This window comes from Uloborus diversus, chromosome 2 (genome assembly GCF_026930045.1).
Source record: "Uloborus diversus isolate 005 chromosome 2, Udiv.v.3.1, whole genome shotgun sequence".
NCBI classification, from domain to species: Eukaryota; Metazoa; Arthropoda; class Arachnida; order Araneae; family Uloboridae; genus Uloborus; species Uloborus diversus.
In genome coordinates, this window is record NC_072732.1 from 191,949,606 (window position 1) to 191,970,916 (window position 21,311).

The 21,311-nt window shown below is 31.4% G+C and overlaps 1 protein-coding gene across 1 annotated transcript in view; it reads right to left on the reverse strand.

The window, feature by feature from the left end:
* Positions 1–7,650: 7,650 nt before the first annotated feature.
* The window catches only part of LOC129216231 (insulin-like peptide receptor), a 239,765-nt gene continuing 226,104 nt past the window's right edge, over positions 7,651–21,311 (reverse strand). The window contains exons 19-25 of the mRNA XM_054850429.1: positions 19,873–19,934; positions 18,347–18,483; positions 17,204–17,268; positions 15,406–15,532; positions 13,160–13,458; positions 10,577–10,711; positions 7,651–8,564 (exon numbers count right to left, since the gene is read on the reverse strand). Of these exons, the coding sequence (XP_054706404.1) occupies positions 8,075–8,564; positions 10,577–10,711; positions 13,160–13,458; positions 15,406–15,532; positions 17,204–17,268; positions 18,347–18,483; positions 19,873–19,934 (1,315 nt within the window). The 3' untranslated portion in view covers positions 7,651–8,074. The remainder of the gene's footprint in view (positions 8,565–10,576; positions 10,712–13,159; positions 13,459–15,405; positions 15,533–17,203; positions 17,269–18,346; positions 18,484–19,872; positions 19,935–21,311) is intronic.

Genomic DNA, 21,311 nt, shown 5'->3' on the forward strand with positions numbered 1-21,311 from the left:
ATATCATTGAACTTGTTATTGAATCAAACACAAGTGATGATACCTAAAACGAAGATGAAGAAAATACAATTTCACATTCTACTGCTCTACAATCTGCGGAACATTTATTGGATTACAGGAGTGAAAGAAGTTACGATTACGGAGAAATAATTGCAGTAAGAAAAATTCGTACAGACATACGCAACAATTTAAACAAACAAAGAAAACAAAAATGTATCACCGATTTTTTTTTAAGCAATAAATTTCGAAGAAAAGTTCCTGGTTTGTGTGAGTATATATATATATATTATTTAGTTTTTTCTAATTAGCCCTTGAATAGTTACCCTGCATATTCCTTAAATGATTTTTCGGATTATCTGTGTTTTTCGATTATCCGTGCTACCCGGTGATTAGCACGGATAATCGGGAGTATACTGTATCTCGAAAACAAAGGCCGATGTTGGAATAAAGTAAACAGTATGTTCAATGGGAAACCCATAAAAATCCCTGTACAGGAACATGGAAATTAGTAACAAAAATTGCCAACAAGGGTCCCTGCACGCTGTAGCTCCAATAGAAATCCCCATAAATATTTCTGCCAAGGAGTTAGGCTCTTCAGTAGTAGTTTTGCCTCTCAGAGGTACTTACATTTACACTAGAAACTATCGTCCAACCCTTTAGCAGCATTATTTATGGAGACTTCTATTGCAATTACAGCGTGCACGCCCCCTGTTCGCAATTTTTGTTACAAATCTCCAAGTTTCTGTACATGATTTTTATGGGTTTCACAATAAACAAACCATTTATTTCAATCCAATATCGGCTTTTGTTTTTGAGGTAACAAATTTTGAAATCAGGGAGTCCTTTCCTGGACACTCTGTACCAGGGCTACCAGTACTGTATCTTGTCCAAAGACAGAGGCGAGATTCACCAAACATTTGTACTGGTTATCTCAAATTTTAAATTTTGGCACTCATATCCCTTTGCTTCTCACTGCCTCACATGAATTATTTGTGCAAAAGTTAAATTGTTCAAAAATATTCTTAATTTCAAAAAAAAAAAAAAATCATTCCTCAAATACAACACCCAAACACAGTACTTACCAAACAAGTCACAATTCCATAAATTTTACACTTATAATACATAATCCTTGTAGCGCAAAATTAGATTACACAGATCAATTATTAATTCTTAGATTTTTTTTTTGAAATCTCATCATCATGACTATACTATGTACATAAACATTTATCTCAACATCAAACAGAAATAACTCATACTTAAAAAATGAAACAAATTCATTTGAGCTGTACAAAACTGATTCGAAATGGTTGGATGATCGGTGAAGTGAAAATGATATTAATTTTCTGTACATGTCTGAGACCTTTTTACATAAACTGAAAAATACTTCACATTTTTCCTTCTAAATACATAAATAAATGTTCGTATTATTGCTGATAAATCTGAGGTATTTTCAAAAATTCATAAAAGCAATGATATTTTACAATGATGCACAAATTGTACCAAAACAAAACATTAAATGTTTCTTCATAAATACAAAAGAAATACTTCGCTGCTTTTGTTTCAAAGGAACATAAATAATAGATTTTCACCAACATATAAGGAAATATATTTAGCAAGATAATTCTTAGGGTTTTCCTATGCATGACGAAACAATTAATATATTTATTACTAATGGAAAATTAGTATGATTTAATACCTGAGCGTTTTTCGAACCTTAATTCTCACATATTTCTGAAAATCATTCACAAGAATGTACAAATGAAACAAGTTTGAGAGGGGGAGTATAGTTAAATAACTAGAGGCTTGTACATCCTATCAATTGTTGCACAAAACAGCCTATAAAATCTCCAAATATGTGTCCTTGTTTTATTGCACAAATTTTATGAAGGGCACGGAATTTGCTTCTGTATAATACAGTTTATTTGGCTCAGAAATACTCGGTCAGATTTAATATTTGATCAGCAATGGACATATTTTATAAGATACCCAAGCCAAAAAAATTAAATATTGTTCTTCAAAAATCTTCAAAATTTTTAACTATTACATACAAAGATGGGAACAGTCATAGAAAAACTCCAGTTTTATTTTCTGGAAGAGTTTCTTTCCACTCTGGAAAAATTGAAATTTTGAAATTTCTAGCATAAAATAATGTATTCAGAAGTTTTTAATATTTACATTCAATGTGTTTTTTCTTTTCCTTTTTATATTTAGTATCTCACACAGGAACACTACCTTTGATCATGCAAGCTGTAAAATAATTTAATTTCGTTGTGCACCAAAGTATAATATGCTACTTTTCTCACTAATACTGTTAATTTATACACAGGATAGAATTTTGTCAATAACATCAATTAGTAGAAATTCTGTTACAATTTCAATATATTTCAGGGTTGGCAAAAACCCGGGGTTTTTAAAAAAAAAAGCCCATGGACCCAGGGTTTTTTGGTTTTTTTTAAAATAAAACCAAAAAAAACCCCAACTAAAACTGGGTTTTTTAAAAGAAATGATTTTTTTTTTTTTTTTTTTGTCTTTTTTAGGGAAAATGTTAGGGATACCTGTAGCATATTGTAGCATAAGTATATGGACAAAGCACAAAAATTGTCTTGGGGTAAAAAAAAAGCTGGTCTTGGGGTAAAAAAAAGCTGGAAAACTAGTTAAAATTCAGCGTTTTCTGAAGAAAAGTATAAAAGACAACAAAACCCAAGAATGGTGAAGTTTCAGATTTTTTTAGTTTCCATGATTACCAACAGTTAAGGCAAAGTTACTTCTCGAGTGAAAATCTATTGTTCGTTTTTAATTACTACTTTTTTTTTTTTTTTTGCATTTTACTTTATTGTATTTCATTTTGTTATGCAAAAATAGTGTAGAACCTCAAGTAGTTTAAATCCCTTTTTACTGAATTCCAGCTTATTCAAGACATTTCTTTGAACTTTATGTTGCTTGTTTTTCATTTCTGTGTACGAGTAAGAAATATTAAACTTTTTCGTAAGATAATGAAAATACTGTACATCGTATTCTGTTTTCTGTTTGACCGTTTGAAAAACCTGTTAATTTCTAAAAAATATACCTTGTTTATTTGAGATTTGTGACGCATTGGTTTGGAGAAAATAATTCACATAAAGCCTTTTAGCTACAGTAGTTTCCTCTGTATAATCTATAAATATTGAGAAATTCAGACGTGACAGGACTTAGTCAAGATAACAGGGTTCATACCCTATTCGGATGAAAATATTTCATGACTTTTCCAAGACTTTTTCATGACTTCATAAAAAAATTTCATGACCTTGTTACATGATGAGAATAGTACTATTTAATTTCAAACTGGAAATTTTTTGAAAATGAGCATTAGCGAAACTTCTACGTGAATGCTTCTACCTCATCGAAACACTTACTTGAGATTGAAAAAATATCAGTGTACACCAAAAAATAAACTCTATTCTTATTTGTCTTCATCATATAACTTTTAGTAAAGTTAGTAAAACTACAGTGAATGAAATATAACGGTGCTTAAATGTCTAATAATCTTTATAAACAGGTAAAATGATAATGAGTGGGACAAAGGTTGAATGAGTCATTAAAACTAAGTTTCAATAAATTTGCTTCAAAGGTTGCCTTTTAGCATCAGCAGTGCATTTAAGCATACACATAGCTTGACAGTACTTTGGTTCATTAAAGAAAAGCCATTCTTCAGTAAATTCATGTTTCTAAACCAAATATTTATATTTTAAAAAAAGAAAGAAAAACATTCAGTAGCGAATAAATCTTCTGATTCAAATGTACTTGTTTACTTATTTGCACATTTTCAAATGCATATAAATTAATAGGTTCAGAAATTCCTGAACATAGGGTTTGATTCCTGACATTGAACGTAGCAGTGGGTCGTATGGATTAGTTCTGCGGGCCGTATGTTGGGCAGTACTGTTTTAGAGCATTAGAATTCCTTTATTTCTATGTTTTGCCCTGACTAAAGATCTACATTTTCTAAAACTTTCAACAAAATGAGATAAAAGTTTTTACGAGTGATGGAAACAAACTCGGATGCAATTGAATTGCATTTTTTAAGTGGGCGTGGCAAAATCAAGAATGTACAAGTTCGCTACTACAGAATATAAAAAGTCTTGAAAATAATGGTAAATGCAAAACGAGTGATGTCCAAGCAGTAAAATCACATTGCAAAAAAAGACGAGCGGCTGCTACAGAAGTGGATGTAATGAGATTTCAAAATTCGGAATTGTTTTTCGATCATTCAATTTTTCCAGTTTTAATATGTAAGACTGTTAAATCACTCAATATTTCTGATGCTCTTTTAGCAACTCTTACTTTCTCTTTGCCCAGGACATTTTTTCATGACTTTAAATAATTTTCCATGACTTAGAACGAAAATTTCAATTTTCCATGACTTTTCCAGGTCTGAAATTCGCTAAATTTTTTTCCATGACTTTCCAGGATTTCCATGACCCGTACGAACCCTGAGATAATTTGAGTTATTTACTGATCAGTTAAAGAAAAAAGTTAAATATATTTATTTAAAATCTTTGAAGTATTTTTTTAATGCCGTCAGGAGTTAAGAAATACTATTTAAGTTCAAAATTCATTTTGTATGTCCATTGTCTGTGGTAAAGAACAAATAAAAAATAAGTTTAAATTGTGAAAGTATTTACATTAATCAATTTTTTCTAAAAACTTCTCAGAAAATTTTAAAAAACCAAAAAGTGGGCTAAATAATGGGTTTTTTTCAAAAAAAAACGTTGGGTCCAATCCGGCCAACCCTGATATATTTGCATTGAATGTATGTGGATCCATGTAACAAACTTTTTAAACAAAAGAAAAAACAACTTGATTAAAATCTCACAATTTACAACAAAAAAAAAAAGAGAGAGAGAGAACACAAATTTCTGTCAAAAAATTGATTTAGCATTGTATAAAAATCACACCATATTGAAAATTAACTGTTGAATGATGATTGAACAAATTTGGATAGTTTTTGTTGTTTTGAGAAATCTACTCGAGTTGTTTTATACATTAAGAAGGAAAAATAATAAAGGCTAAATATTAAGTTTTGTAAGAAAATATAACTATTAAACTGCATCTTAATTGGTAAAAAATCAATGTTTCCACGAAAAACTTCTCCACAGCTTCAAAATTTCCGGAAGCTTAACTTCTCTTATTACATAGCAGTAGATTCCATGTTCCTTATTAAGTTCATGCAATGAAAGAAGGATCTAGCATAGTTGGGATTGTTATAAGGTGTTTTGGGCAACAATTGATAAGTCTATTAAAATGTAATTACCCTCCAACTAAATTAATTAGTCATAATTATGCAGATAAATTTTAAAACGACTTTTGGAAGTTTTACCTTGAATGTTTCTGAGAATTCTAATTTATTTATTAAGTGACCCGCTCAAAAGGCTTCATTATCTGTTACAAATCAAAAATATTTTGTTTCATATACTTTACTAAAATAACTTTATCATCAAAAAAACATGGCCAAGTTAATGGGATAATTTTTAGAAAAAGATGTTATGCAAAATGCAGTATAATTTTTAACAGAAAAATTGCTCGCGGAAATATCAATTAGCATCAGAGGCAGACACAAGGAGGGAATCAGGGGGGGGGGGGGGGTTATGACTAATGTGACCAGACGTCTCGTTGAATAGGACAGTCCCGTTTTCAGGTATCCTGTCCCTTTGTTTCTGCGAAATGTCCCTTCTCCTAAAAAAAGGAACAGAACACTGAATGCTTCAACCAAAAGTCACTGGTTGGAGCTGTTTGAACATTTTCATACCAACAAACTAAATTAACAAAAACAAAACTATGTAATATATATTATAATTGCTCGGGCCAAATGCACCTGTAAAAAGGGTATTTTCGCTTATGATTAACCTTTAAACTAGCAAAAAAGCACAGTTGCAAATTGTAGGTGTAAAAGCAATGTTGATTTTTATTGTCCTATTTACTTTTAAAAATCAACACTACTAAATACTGCTAAGAACTTCATTCTTATTTAAAATCAGCACGAAATGTACTCAAGAAAATTTGCACATTAAAAAATTACATCAATTGTAGAAGTGAGAAGCAAAGGGATGTAAGTGGACTTTTTTAAGTTTTGAGAAAAACTCATTTGAAGTTCAGATCCTCGGTAGGCTACCACTGAAAATATTTTCTAAATCATGCTGTATTGAAGCTGGACCAGAGCTACTAGTACTATCTCTTGCACCAATGCAGAGGAAAGGCTCTCCTACCAATTTTTACAGGTTATCTCGAAATTTTAAATTTTGGCACTTGCACCCCTTTGCTTCTCACTGCCTCAATTCTTGTTTTAAGGAGTTCACTTTTTTTTTTGTCCATCATAAACTATAAAACAAAACTTTTTTTTTCAACATGCATTTGCAGATGTCTAAAATTGGTAACTGTCCTGTTTTGAGGGCAAAAAAAGGTCACCTTAGTTATGCCCCCCCCCCCCAAAAAAAAGGCTGACATTATTATCCATTCATCATTATTGTATATGACCATAATTTAACAATTTGCAATTGGATGAATGACTGTAGAATATCATAGAAATATATTAATGCACATTTTTTTCAAACACTTTACGACAAAAACTAACATTTCGTTCATAATCCTTTTAATTTATATTTTAAAGCAAATGTTTGAAATGGTTTAAGCAAATATTTGAAGCAATATACTTCCATTCATTGCTCCTGAAACTAATTAAATTCATGCCCTTCAAGGCACCATATTCCTGGCCAATTCGGCACTTTTTATTGAAACCCTAACCATTCCAGAAATGTTTTGTACCCCTCCATATTTTTCAGCATAACCCCCTCCCACTAAAATGCTAATCTGTTTCTGTCCTTGAGTTGCACATTACTCCTATTTGCAAAATCATAAATACTATCTTTAATGAAAAAATACTGTAACTGTTCAAAATGGAAGGGTTGGCAAATGTCTATTAATTTTAATGTATGAGCAGATGAGTCATTAAAATAAATTGGTGAAATTGAAACTTTATCAACTGTAGGGAATGTATAAAAATTGCATTTTAGTATTCAACAAAGGGAAGACAACGCACAATATACTACCTTTCTTGATCTCTAATTTTACAGAAATGGGAAGGAAATAAAAAATTAAGTGTAGGTTTAAAAAGAAAAACATTCTACCACGTTCACAGGAGAAACATTACTGTATTTACTTTGTCCTGGAATCATTGCCGACAAACACAAACTGTACATGATCATAAATAATATGTATAAACATATACATCAGAGGACACACATGCAGTCTTATGTACAAGGAAGAATTAAAACAACACAAACATGAAGTAATGCAATAATGATGCATACAGAACAAGGTAATCCAGCTTGTTTTGATCAAGAGCAAATTAGCCTTCAATAACCCTGGGTTCAAGACTGACAGACTACTGAATTGGCATAAGAAATATTCGTTACATTAATAATTCAAACAGATCTCTAATTGAATTGCTTTCAAAGTTGAGTGAAAAAACACATTTTTTTTTTATTTCACCTAAAAATCCTCTTCTTACCGATATAGCCTCTTTTTTTTTTTAAACAGCATGCATGTACCATGTTAAGCACATACTGTTAAAAAAAAAGAAGCAGCTATATTGCAATGTTTGTGATGGCATTCAAAGCTAAAGTGGTCCAAGTCCAAACCTATTTCTGATCGAAAATTGAATCGCTGCTTGTAAATCATTGTTATTGAATTTTCAAACTATGACTAATGTTCAGCTTAGTTTAAAACTGCAACAAACAACGAAGGATATTTATCATCCAAATCACTTACAAATTCAACTACTGTCAATAAACAGTTATCTTGATTTACCTCAGAACTACAGCTCATGGACGTGGTCCACTTCAGCTCTGAGTGCCTCACATTGAACAGGATAGAATATTTGCCGTGAAAGCCGCACGGCCCATAATCAGCAAGCTGGATCACCCCCCGAGTTTGAACATTGATTTTCCTGAAACAGCACCAAATGAAAAGTACACACAACGGATGTGATAAATGAATTGCGCACTCTCTACTACCGGTATGAGTCAGACACTGATGAAGATCAACACATTGTAGTTCGACCGGGTATGAAAGAGACGTGTCCATTGGCAATGCTTCCGTTGGAAACGCTACTAACTTTGCTACCCTTGCTGTCATCAGAGGATGTGGCAGACATGCCTTTGCTGCCATCATTGGAATGAACACTATAAGCTCGGCTGTCCCCCTTCGCACCCTCGTCATGGTAATTGTCCTCTGGGTAGCTCGTTTGGTAGATATTTCTGGTGGGAGGAAAGAAAGTCACTTCTGGCTCGTTGTCAGAGTCCTCCCTGGAGTTCTGGGATTCCATCCACTGGATCCTCATGGGAGTGGACGCAGTGGCCGAATCGCATAGTTCGTTTTCTTTGGCGCTTGTTTCTTGTCTTTGAGTGAAGTAAAAGGACACTTCGTTGAATTTCACCTGATCAATATCTGGAAGAAGCATTTCGATCAGCTCCACGAAGGTTGGCCGGGCCTTGGGATTTTTGTTCCAGCAAAGGTCCATCAGAGCATAGCTGATGAAATAAAATGAGGAAAATGAATGCTACTTATTGGTGAAAGTTTTACATAAAACTTTAAGATGGTTTCGGAAAACTTTTTATTCGGCTAAAAAATGGAGTGATTTATTGGTAGTTCCAGTTATGAGAAGTTCCCACAAGAATCTGGGACAAAATGAAAACTTCGAGATGAAGGAATATTCCAGTTATCGATATTTGACTGTACCTTTAAATCAACTTGCCTAATAAATCTAATAAAGACACACATATGAAAAAAATGTGATGCCAAGTGGATAGTGGAGTACAGGAGTGCCCTGAACTTAAATTTTCACGAGAAGAATTCTCAATTTACCAAATGAAAATTAAATTTTTTCAAATGATAAAATATGAGAATGTTCACACATCTGCACCTAATGAGAAGAGGCATTAGCCACTGTTAAAAAAAATATTGTCATACTGTCTCCAAAGTTGCAGAAAAATTCAACAAATGTACCAAAAAAGGAATTTTTTTGGGAAATGGTGACTGTCATGTAACATATCGACACTGCTTGAAGTTTCATAAGTAATTTATTTGAGTAAAAGAAATTTGGATAAGACAGAACTCAACAACATTTTAAAGTATCTTAAGTTGTTCTGAAGATGTCTGAATATAAGCTAAAGTCACATTATTTTACAATCATGCGTAATTTTTGATGGAATAAATACTTGAGGCTAAACTACATTAAAGTAACCTCCCAATGAGGTGCTCTTTTGAGATCTCGATCTGGTGAAAAAAATTTCAGTCCTAGCCTCATCTCACAACTTGCACCTATGGATGTGACACTCGGACATTAAAGATTTCTTCTATTAAGTTTAAGATATGCATCAGAATATATTGTGTATGATTGTAATATTATTTTAAAACCATTACTTATGGATAAAAGATCATCAAAATTTTTATTTTAATTAAAGAAGAAAAACAGTCAAAACTACCAAAGAAATTAAAAATAAAACTCGGCAGAGGTTAATAGAATTTACACAATGTCAATATTTTTTATCTAAAAATGAAAAATTAGTAAACTAGGTTATGGAATATGAAAATTGTAATTTCTATTATAAACTACTTTTAAATATTTTGATTTTAAATTGAGATGTAAAACTAAGATGTCATTGGTGCCTAGCTTTTTTGTCTTACTTGCCAAAATGTGCCGCTCAAGCGAAATTAAAAAATTATTGAGCAGCTTAAGCAAAGTTTCCTGTGTGATACATAAATATATTCTACAATATATTTATCTATAAAGCAAGTAAAAAATGATGACTGAGTATAAAATTATGATTGTCAATTTTTTTTAATAAAAAGTAACTTGTTTTGAACCTTGTTTAAATAGTTCATTGCAAGTTGATTTGATTTTAGGAATTGCATGATGCAAAATTACACACGTTTTAAAAAAAAGAAACCTTGCTTTCATAAGATTGGGGAGCTTCTATTTCAAGCTATGCATTTACAGTCAGTGGCGTAGCTAGACCCGACTTTCGGGGGGGGTTACTTCTTTTATATATATATATATATATATATATATATATATATATATATATATATATATATATTTATATATATATATATATATTTATATATATATATATATATTTATATATATATATATATATATATGTATATATATATTTATATATATATATATATATTTATATATATATATATATATATTTATATATATATATATATAAATATATATATATATATATATATATATATATATATATATATATATATATATATATATATATATACACATATATATATATATATATATATGTATAATCGCTTGGAATTTTTTCCTTTTCTTCTTTTTTTTTCTTTCACTTCTCTCTTCTTTTTCTCTTTTTTTTTGAGACTAACTTTTCGGGGGGGGTTTTGTCCCCAAAACCCCCCCCTTAGCTACGCCCCTGTTTACAGTGCATGCCACCTCATATTATCTAGTATGTGGAAGGGATTAAACATGTAAGATATTTACGAACGAAATTGAACATACAGCTTTTCGGGGCAGTTTTCTGGCATTGTCATTTTTCCACCAGACATCACGAATTGCAGAACTTGTTCATTCGATAAACCTTGGTAAGGTTGGGATGCCAAGGTTGCCATCTCCCACAAAACAACACCATAAGACCTAAAAATGTGATAATTATTAATTATTGAATTGCAAAGATGAATAAATGAAAATTTCACGGAAATGTTCATAATCATCAGTTTTAAATTAATGCATCTGTACAGATTTTATGAGACAAATCGTATGATGCACAGCATGAGAAATGAAATAGTTCCTTATGATACACTGAAGAGAGAGAAGTTATTTTACTTCCTACAAAAAAAATAATAATAAAACAAGAATTAATATGTTGTGTGTTATTTAGTCGCAATTAAAAATACTAGAATAATGAAATAATTTTACAAGTTCTTTCTTTTTATAGAGAACCAAAAAATAATAAATCAGTACAGTGTTTTTTATTTTAAATATTATGTTACAATACTATACATAAATTACACATAATATAAAAATAACACATTTAATGACAGAACACATTGAAAAAAGACTAACAGAAATCAGTATTTCTTAAATTAAAAACCATGATTTTCTTCTGCTTCGTTTGATTTTTTTTTCCTCAAAATATAGTAATTGCTCTTTTTATTTAAATACAGTAGAAGCTAAACGTTTTTAAGACTCATCCAAAAAATATAACTTTATATAATAATAATCATAACTTCTATCATTCGGGTGCCATTCTTAAAATTTCTTGGGCTTGTTTTCCACTGATGCAAATACTGGATTTTTAGAAACAAAACTTTTAAACATTAGTTTTTGAATAGATGGTCTAGAGAGTTGAAAACTTTTTAAACTAAATTCTAACATTATATTGAAATAAATGATTCAGTGTGGATGTTCTTACAAACATCAAAATAACATTGCATCTATGGAAAAAGCAGACAGGACTTCATGCATCAGTGGTTACATTGGAAGGTTTGTAGTAATGGGAGATTGCTCAAAAGAGCGTTGACTATTTGTTGGGGAGGGGGGGGGGGGAATCAGCAATGAAAACTAAAAAAATAATTTAAAATCTCCCTAACAAAGATTGTTTTTTCCCCAATATGAATAAAATAGGCAGAACACAGAAAGTTTTTTGAATTACAGTGATACTTCAATAAGTCAAAGTTTGCAGGGAATGCGAAAAAAAATTCGAGTTATCGAAAATTCGTTTTATCGAATTCGAGACCAAAACTGTAGAATAATATAAAATACCACCACTGACAACCATTAAATTTATAATATCGGCAAAAAAATTGTAGAACAATGTATCAAAGATATTATATCGTCACCTCAAAGCATCAGAAGGTTATTCCTGGGATTAGATGTCTTACTGTTGCTCTAAGGTGACAATATATACTTGACCTAATCAATGTATCTATACTATGATGCTATGAATTCCAGAGTTTGAATAGGTTGGAAAACAAATTTATAATTTTACGTTAGATATAACAATTTTTACTTATCAGGGAAAAAAACATATTTAAAAAAAAAATCTGTTATGGAACATTCCTTTCAGCAGAAATTTGTTCTTTCATTAAATAGTTCTTGGATACTTTTAAAAGTATCAAAGAAGGAGGAAAAGTATCAAAGAGAGAGCACCGCCAATCGATTTTTTTTTTTTTTCGATTTTTTAAAATTGTTGAAAACTTAGAGAGACATCAAACTTTAATGAAATTTCCCTCTTGGCTACGCTACAATGGAATAAATTCAACTTTGTTTGGTAGCTTAAAATTTTAATTATTCTATTAGTCTATTCTAAAGTTCAATTCCAAACGTTCAAGAATCAATGAAACGGCACCACAAACATCAGCTTTTTACAATAACTAAAGAAAAAAGTTAGTCTTGGAAAGATCGGCCGCTTGGTAGAACGCCGCAAAAACCCAAAAATTGTTCATAACCCTTCCTAACCCGTTTACACTAAAAGTGGAATTATTCCATAATTCCAAATATACGCACCCCTCTTTGTCAATTTTAAGTCCCATTTTCGAGCTAACCAAACCAAAGTCTTGGTTTCCCCCATGAGCAGGTTTTTCTTTTCTGTGGAAGAAAATGAAGAAAACAATAATTCCAAAAAAAAAAAAAAAAAAACTTGACAAATTATGTGCTAATGATTGACTTTAGAGATTTATTTGATCCACTTTGTCTAGACGCCTTTTGATGCGACACAATGGCGCCAATTTCTTTTTTTCTGATCATACTTTTTCGGAAGAAGAAAAAAAAGAAAAGGTTTCCAAAGAAACTTTGACAACAGTCAAGAAACAAAATTCGACTTATCGAATATTCTGACTCGATAAATTTTTCTAATCAAAATTGTATAACATTAGTTCTCCATTCATTTTTGACGGGAACAAATATTCACTTCGGCTGATCGAAGTTTTCGGCTCATCCAGGTTCGACTTACCGAAGTTTCACTGTACAAAAAAAAAAAAAAAAAACTCTAAAACAGAGGAATCCAATCAATATAAGGTAAAAGGCGAGTTTTCCTGCAGAAGATATGTTTTTCTTTGACTTATAATTTACATTGAAACTTACCATATATCTGATTGGGAGCTGAACAAACCATCTTTCAAACACTCAGGAGCCATCCAACGCACAGGCAGAAGCCCTTTCCCACCTTTACGGTAGTAATCGGTTTCATAAATGTCTCGAGTCATGCCGAAATCTCCTATCTTCACCGTCAAATCATCGGATACCATACAGTTGCGAGCAGCAAGATCTCGATGGACGAACTTCTTGGCTGCCAAGTATGCCATGCCATCAGCTATTTCAACTGCATTTTGCAAGATTTCTCTGAGTGTAGGAGCATGGACATCAGGATTTTCAATATTTTCCTACAAAAGTTTTAAAACAAGTTTAATCACTGCGACTTATGATTCCCAAGAAAGAGTGCAATGATTGCTGTAATATTTCATTGATAATTCGCAAAATTAAATCATTACACATTTCAATTCAACTTAAGAATAAGAGGTTTCAATTTTATGGTGCAAAAGTCAGGGCCGATCCTAGGGTGTCGGCCGTCCGCGTGCAAAGACCTGATGTGCCGCCCCTCAAGAGTAATTTGCATATTTTAACTAATCTTTAATGTCTATATAAATCTTCAAATTTCTGTAAGAAGGCCTAATTTTAAAATGTCATTAAGCAATTTTTGATGACAGTAGGAAGGGCTGTCCTCTAAAAACACATTTTGGATTTTGGAGCTAACATTTTTAGGCTATGTTTGATTAAGTTAAGGTGGAAGGAGTGAATAAAGGACTTAATAAATAATTTTAATTGTGAATCAGAGACTTAAGATCAGTGGTTCAACCAGCAAAATTTTCTGAAATTAAAGTCCTAGAAACGCAATTTTAAGCCTTCTTTAGTCTCGTCAAGGAGATCATGGCATCATTTTGGATCTTTGTTTTGGAGCTTCGTTTAAATTTGCTACCCGGGGCAAGAGTCCTGTCCTCCTACCTGATCTGAAACCGGACAGTTCATTCGGGATTATAATAAGAAAAAATTGCCGTAAAGGGGGGAAGTTACAAAATTTTAGTTTGTCATTCATATGTTTGACTTTCAAAGCTGTCGCAGTTTTCCACTTTCTTTCCACGCATCCACAATTATTGAACACAGAATTTGTTGTTTAAAATGCTTGCGAGAGTACCTAATCAGTATAGCTTCTTTTTTATAAATAAAATATGTCTTCATTGTTTAAATCTATAAAAGCGTGGAGGGTAAACATTAGTAGCCGCCCTCGGTGCTCCTTTTAAAAGGCACCCTTTCATGCTTCAGGAGGGGGGAATTTCCCTTTCCCTATATCCATGCCTGATCACTGGTTCTGTCACAAATTTTGCAACCAAATGAAGCATTTGTGTAAAAAGCAAATATTAATGGACAAACTAAATTGAACATTTAAAATTCAGCATATTTATTTGACTTATTATAATTTATCTTGTGAGAAATTTTTCTTGCTTATAAGAACTACATGATGCGGCCTGCGGCCACCCCTTGCTTTGGCCGCCCTTGTGCAGTGCACACCTGCTAGGATTGGCTCTGGCAAAAGTCTGATTCAATTCATCCTGTAAAATGGTTAACAATTCTTTGTCGTATTTTGAAAAGTAATTCCAGCAGTTTTAAAGAGATTCAATTTTTCAATAACACAACTCAAAGAAAATCCATAAGCTAAAGCAATTAGTTTTGCCAGTACTTTTCGTTATAGTGGCATGGCGACTTGTTTGCTTTCTACCTTGGCCAAAATTTTAAAAAATGTTTACATCCTTGCAATATTTGCTTTTCTTTTTCTATTTTTACATTTTAATGGAACTTCTGATGTTTATTTATGACTCTGTGTGTTTATTTAGCCGATTATTTTACATGTTAATGGAGCATTTCATTTTATACTATTTAATAGCTTGTCTTTCATTTTGCAGATTATTTTTTAAATTTAATGGATCTTTTAGTCTTGTTTTTAGGTTTGATTTGTTTATAAGTAATTTAAGACAAAATAATGCATGTTAGAACAAATAAATAGTTTTATGTAACTTTGAACGAATGTGCCAACAATAAATAAAAAGAAAAGTTATCACCAGGATTAAAAATGTACCTGTAATGGAAAAATATGGTTTTGCTTACTGACTAAAACCATGAACCTCTAAACTTGAGGGTTCCTGCCTTGATTTATAAGAATTAATTTTGAAAGAAAGTTTTTATTATTTGAAAAATAAACAAGTAGCACATTTTGGTATTATGATTATTGAATAAAAGGAAAGAAACTGAACATTGTAGCAAATCACAATTCTTACTTCTGGACGACGTGATCGCAGATACGCTTTCAAATCGCCTTTCCCCATAAGCTCCATAATGACTAAAGTTGGATGACCTTTAGAAACTACTCCCAGCAATTTTACAACATGATGGCAGTTGAAAGCTCTATTATAAACAAGAAAATTAAATAAGTAAATGGAGTGATAAAAACAAAGAAATTTGAGCAGAACATATATAATTACATTAAGAATTATTTTCTTTAATTTCTTATAATTTTAGTAACTAACTTCCTCAAAGCATCATATTCATAATTTTTTTTTTTTTTTATCATGCAAAAGGCTGAATTGGTTGAATCATAATGTTACATTGTTTTAAGCTATTTTTTTTCTAATTAGTGATACAGAGATTTTATTCATAGTAAAATGCTAATTAATTGGGTAATGGGGGTGGTTTAGAACTGCAGATGATTGAGAACAGTCCAGGAATTATGTGCATGACAATGTAACATATAAAAACATACCATTAGTGATTTTATAAAAATATAATCAACACATGATGCAGTATGCTGTTGAAAATGACAGTAAAAAACAACAACAAAGCTCCCAGTTTTAATATATTTTTAGATTGTATTTATTTAAATAGGAGCTGGCATCGCACAGTCTACTATTGGTCAAAAGGACATCAATGTTCAGCACTCAGGCCTGAATAAAACAGGAGAAATTTAGTGTAAAATTCTTCATCACAATGATGACAACAGTCCCTAAAAATCCTATAACCGATTAGAGTAAGAACATTAGTCCCTTAAAATCCCCGTTTGAATGAGAGAAAGTTAATAAAAAAATAAACAATCCCCTTAAAAATCCTAATCTAAAACCTAAAAACTCCTTTCTCCAAAAATGCAGAAATATTACAAAAAAATTCGGAAGAAATAAGTAAAAATACAGAATTTTTTATATGATTTTTTAATAACTAAAGTAAACTACTAGTTAAACTATGAAAAATAAGATTGAACTTTTTTTTACTAGCTTCCATAGCATTATTATCAAAGGCAGTTTGAAAAACAACACCATGGTGCCCCCCCCCCCCCTTTCTTTTGCTGTTTGTTGTTGTCATGTGCCAGCTAGGCTGGCAGTTTGGGGTGCGCTGCTTTACTTTTCCAACTGCACCATAATTTGATGTGAAGTCCGACTTCTACATTACAAACATGCCATAAGGACCCGATTACAGGGTAGGCAACTATTCACAGCACAACAACACATTCACATAAAGGAAGGACAGGAGAAAGTTCATCCATGCCCGAGCCAGGATTCGAATCCGAACCTTCCTGTCGCAGTCAGACTTCTCTGACCACTTTTTAAATTCATATGTGACCTTTTTTTATATTGCACTATGCAAATCCTGCTGGAAGTTTTAAAATCAATCAATTCCAATTTTTCAAAAAAAGTAAATTTAACTTGGAGGCATTCATACCACAGTCGTACCTTTGATATTTGTTGAAAAATGTATTTTAGATATATGCAATCATTTAAAACTAATTAAAACACGACATTTAATTTTTAAAAACTTCAAAGCAAGAATGAATACAATGATGTACAAAACACGACTTTACCAAATAATCAAAGATGAATAACTATAAAACATGCTAGAATTAGCAACGGTTGTTATTTAAATTAGTCAACACATTCCGATAAAAGCCTTCACTAAAGACCACATTTTGTTCTTTGACACCTCTCCCCCATGACAAATAACTATTTTCAATAATACAAGATGCCAAAGAATTTCATATGTAAGTGATGAAAGATTGTAGCAATGTTTTTATTTGAAATTATAACTTACTTCATAACAGAGGCTTCTTGTAAAAATTCTATCCTTTCTCTTAATGAAGCTGATTCGTTAACAGTCTAAAAAAATAAATAAATAACTCATTAAAGTTTTCTAAGTATACACAAACAATAAATCAAAGCCTTCAAGAAATAATCATGATTCAAGAAATATACAAATTCATTCAAAATTGGTGGACTAATTTTTGTCCAAAGCTAGAGAATAAGACACTCTATTCTTAATAGTTCAACTTCCATTCAAGTACTGGGTTCCTTTAAGGAGTTCTGTACCAGACAATATCGCAAATAATGCAGTTTGACACAAATTAACCTGCTGAGGTACATGCACCAATAAGCCTAGTAAAAGAACACCTCCATAATCTTACCACTTTCATTCTGTGCCATGAATGTTCAGAATAGAGTAAGTCTAATGGAACTAGTTAGAAGAGTTTAATATTCATCCATTATCTTTCTTGGATAAATATTGTAATGTTGAGTACTACTTGAGCATAGTTCTAAAAAAAATATCCTAACTCAGAGGTTCCCAAACTTCAAACCTCCACGGACCCCTTTCAGTAAAATTGCAGACTTTGCAGACCCCCCCCCCCCCCAGTCCAATTGCATGCGCAAAAAAAAAAAAAAAAATGACACAGTTAAATCTATTTTTTTCTAATATATTTTTATACTTTTTTTCATTCAAATTTATTTATTCATTGTTCTGTATATTTTTGAGAGCTCTTATCCAGTTTTCATTTCTTACATTATTATTTAGAGTTATGCAAGTAAAATTCTATTTGAAATTCAAATAGGAATAAAAATGTTATCACCAAATTTCTACAAGTTTACTAATAAAAATGAACTTTTGAAGTTAGTAAACTGTTAACATAGTTTTAGTGTGTTCATTTTTCATATGAGTTATACTTCTATGGCATATTAGGATTTTAATTATTAACTATGGTTCGGGCAAACCTCAATTATATTTAACGTTTTAGCTTTATAGCACGGCGGACCACCTGGCATGGACCACAGTTTGGGAAACTCTGCCCTAATCCTAAACATAGACCTACAAATTAGTATGTTTCAATAAGAAAATATCAATTTCAGTAAGCATAAACAGGTTTATGAATTGTAGCAGCATATAATAACTTTATATACTTACTTTAACTGCACAATTTATGTTTCCTCTATCCTCAGTTTTGTATTCTCCTTTGTAAACCATGCCAAAAGATCCTTGTCCCAACTCTTGAATCAATGTTATTTTATCTCTCGCAACTTCCCATTCGTCAGGTTCGTACACTAAAAAACATTTACCACAAAAAAATGAATTAACTAAATATTTTGCTTTTTTACAAAAAACAGTTTCAAGAAAATACTGTACAGAAGAATTGAGGCAGTGAGAAGCAAAGGGATTAAGTGAATATTTCCAAGTTTTGAGTAAAATGCGCTTAAAGATGAAGTTCTAGGTAAACTTTCATTGAAAAGTTTTTCTAAACCATGCTGCACAGCAGCACCGACTAGGGCTACTAGTGCTATCTATTGTCCCAAGACAGAGGAGATGTTCACCTACTATTTATACTGGTTATCTTCAAATTTTTAATTTTGCCACTACACCCCTTTGCTTCTCACTGCCTTAATTGTATCATAAGTTCTCCAAAAATAAACCAAACTAATTGATGGATATGAATAAAATTTCGTTTAATTAATTGACTCTTTCATAGTGACCGCTTTTTCCCTAACAGAGTAAGCATTAAAAATTAACAAGTTAATTAATAAGTTTTAAGAAAAATAATAACTATAGGAAAATATATGATAAAAATTTACATACTCAGCAGCTTCATTGAAAAGAAAATTAACCAAACCCAACTGTAAAAATTCTTGTGTTTTAGTCATTCTATACGGTTTCAAGGACAATAAAAACTAAAAAGGAAATGTAAGGTAAAAATTTGCATACTATGTGGCTTTATGAAAAGAAATTGAACCACACCCAATTATAAAAATTCCTGTGTTATAGTCATTAAAAATATAAAGTTGAACTAGGTTAATACCAAAAGTAAAAATCCAAATTTGTTCCTATCAGCTGTTATTCGTTGCAAACATAAATCAGTGATATAGTGGAAAAAAAATGAAGAAATGCTTATCCTATGTTTAAAAAATATATATATTACTAGTTATTACTGCTAATATGCACATTGTAATATAATTATGAGTATGTTCAGAAACATTTAATTTATATTTTAAAATTGAATATTTTTGGAAAAGATTGAAAAAGGGAGATGATAATTGATAATCATGGAACAGATTGATCCACAATAGAAAATAGGCATTTTCATCTCTGAGTAAATTAAAATGTTCACAAACAATGGACCCTCTGTAACGTCACAAAATAATGCAAAATTACTGCAAAAAAAATTCAAGTTTTCAATTACGAACATTTTTAATGAGAATGTGAGATATTTTTGTTCGTTTTAGCCAAGACTTAATGTACGAATAAAGTGTGACATTTGTAGTGTAATTGAATAGCAAACCAAACATAACGAACAAAATGTTTGTCTTAGCCAAGATTTCATAATAAACATGGTGATATTAAGAGAGTCCAACTGAAGTAATATTTTCTCAAAAACAAAGTGCCAAAAATGAAGGATTTAATGCCTTTTACCATAACAAAAAGCACATGGACTAACTCACCAGCACTCATGTATTCAGGATTCACAGAGGCATAAAGCATTGTTGGCATAGCATTTCCATATCTGCAAAAAAAAAAAAGTGCACATTTGTTAAACACACTTGTTTTCAAACCAACAAATACAAGTTGTTTTAATCTCTACATAGTACAAAATGAAGTCTTCAAAAAGCACATGGAAACATGAATTAAAATAAGTTTAAGATATTAAATGCAACAATGGATTCAAAAAGCGTAACCGTGGAAACATGAAAATAAAATAGTTGACAACCTGAATCAAAATGACATATTTCGAAATTGATTTAAAAACGCTTGTAACTTTTTTTTCCTTTGAAGATAGAAGCTAATGTTTTCGACCATAGGTCGAGATATTTCTGGAGTAAAAAATGTCGCTTTTTTCAATGGTGTCAAAAAGAAAACTGTGGGACAACTCCTTCACTTTTTATTGATAGATTTAATGAAGAAAGTAGTGCCTAAATTTCAGCTAAGCCTAAAAAAGTTCAAGCTAAAAACGCAAATTACTCACGTCGTTATAAAGTTAGAGCATCGAAACAAATTGCTTAGAACGCGGAAAGTTCTACCCTTTTCAACGATATATAATATTAATATGTGCATGTAATTTTTCCCTCCTTTAATAGTCAATAGTAGGCAATTTACGTGAAATTTGGGCCTAAATTTTAATAAAAAAGAACTATTTATCGGATTTTTTTTCGAATTATAGCCTATGTTACTCAGTGAGAAGGCATCTTTCATACAGTGAAAGAATTTTTCAAATAGGTGCAGTGCTTCCGGAGATTACCTCAAACATATAAACACACAAAAATTTGTCCTCTCTCTTTATAATATTAGTAAAGATTAGCTCAGGATACCTGAGGAAAAATGGTTGACTACTTTAGTTTATGGTGTAAATTTTAAAATCTTGAAAAAAATATTGTATTTGAGCTTGAAAATTGAGCTATTTTAAACAAGAAATTAAGACAACAAAAAGAGTAATATTTAATAGTGCCGCCATCTATGTGCATTAAAGAGAAATAAAAGCAACTAATGCAGCGATTTTTGGAGTTTTAAAGAAAAAACTTTTTTTAAAGAAAAAATTGGTGTCCTTTTTTGTAACCACCGCGCCAGAAAGGGTTAAAAAATGAGGCTTATACTGAGAAGTATAATTTACAGCTAGAAGATATTTAACCTGTTTGGGATGAACGACGCTTCTTTGCTTGCGTCAGCACTAGGTGGTTCTTTAGAGAGGAAAAACGCATCCATGCGTTACGGTAAGTAGTACACAGCCGGCCTGACGACGCTATTCTGCGTTTTGGATTTGGAACGAAATGTTTACTATTAGATGGCGTTACTTATCCATGTTCTGTTCAAATGATTGCTTTCCTGCATTAGTATTTCTCTGTCTGACATCAGAATGTGGTCTGTCAAGTGTCTGTGATTTATTGGA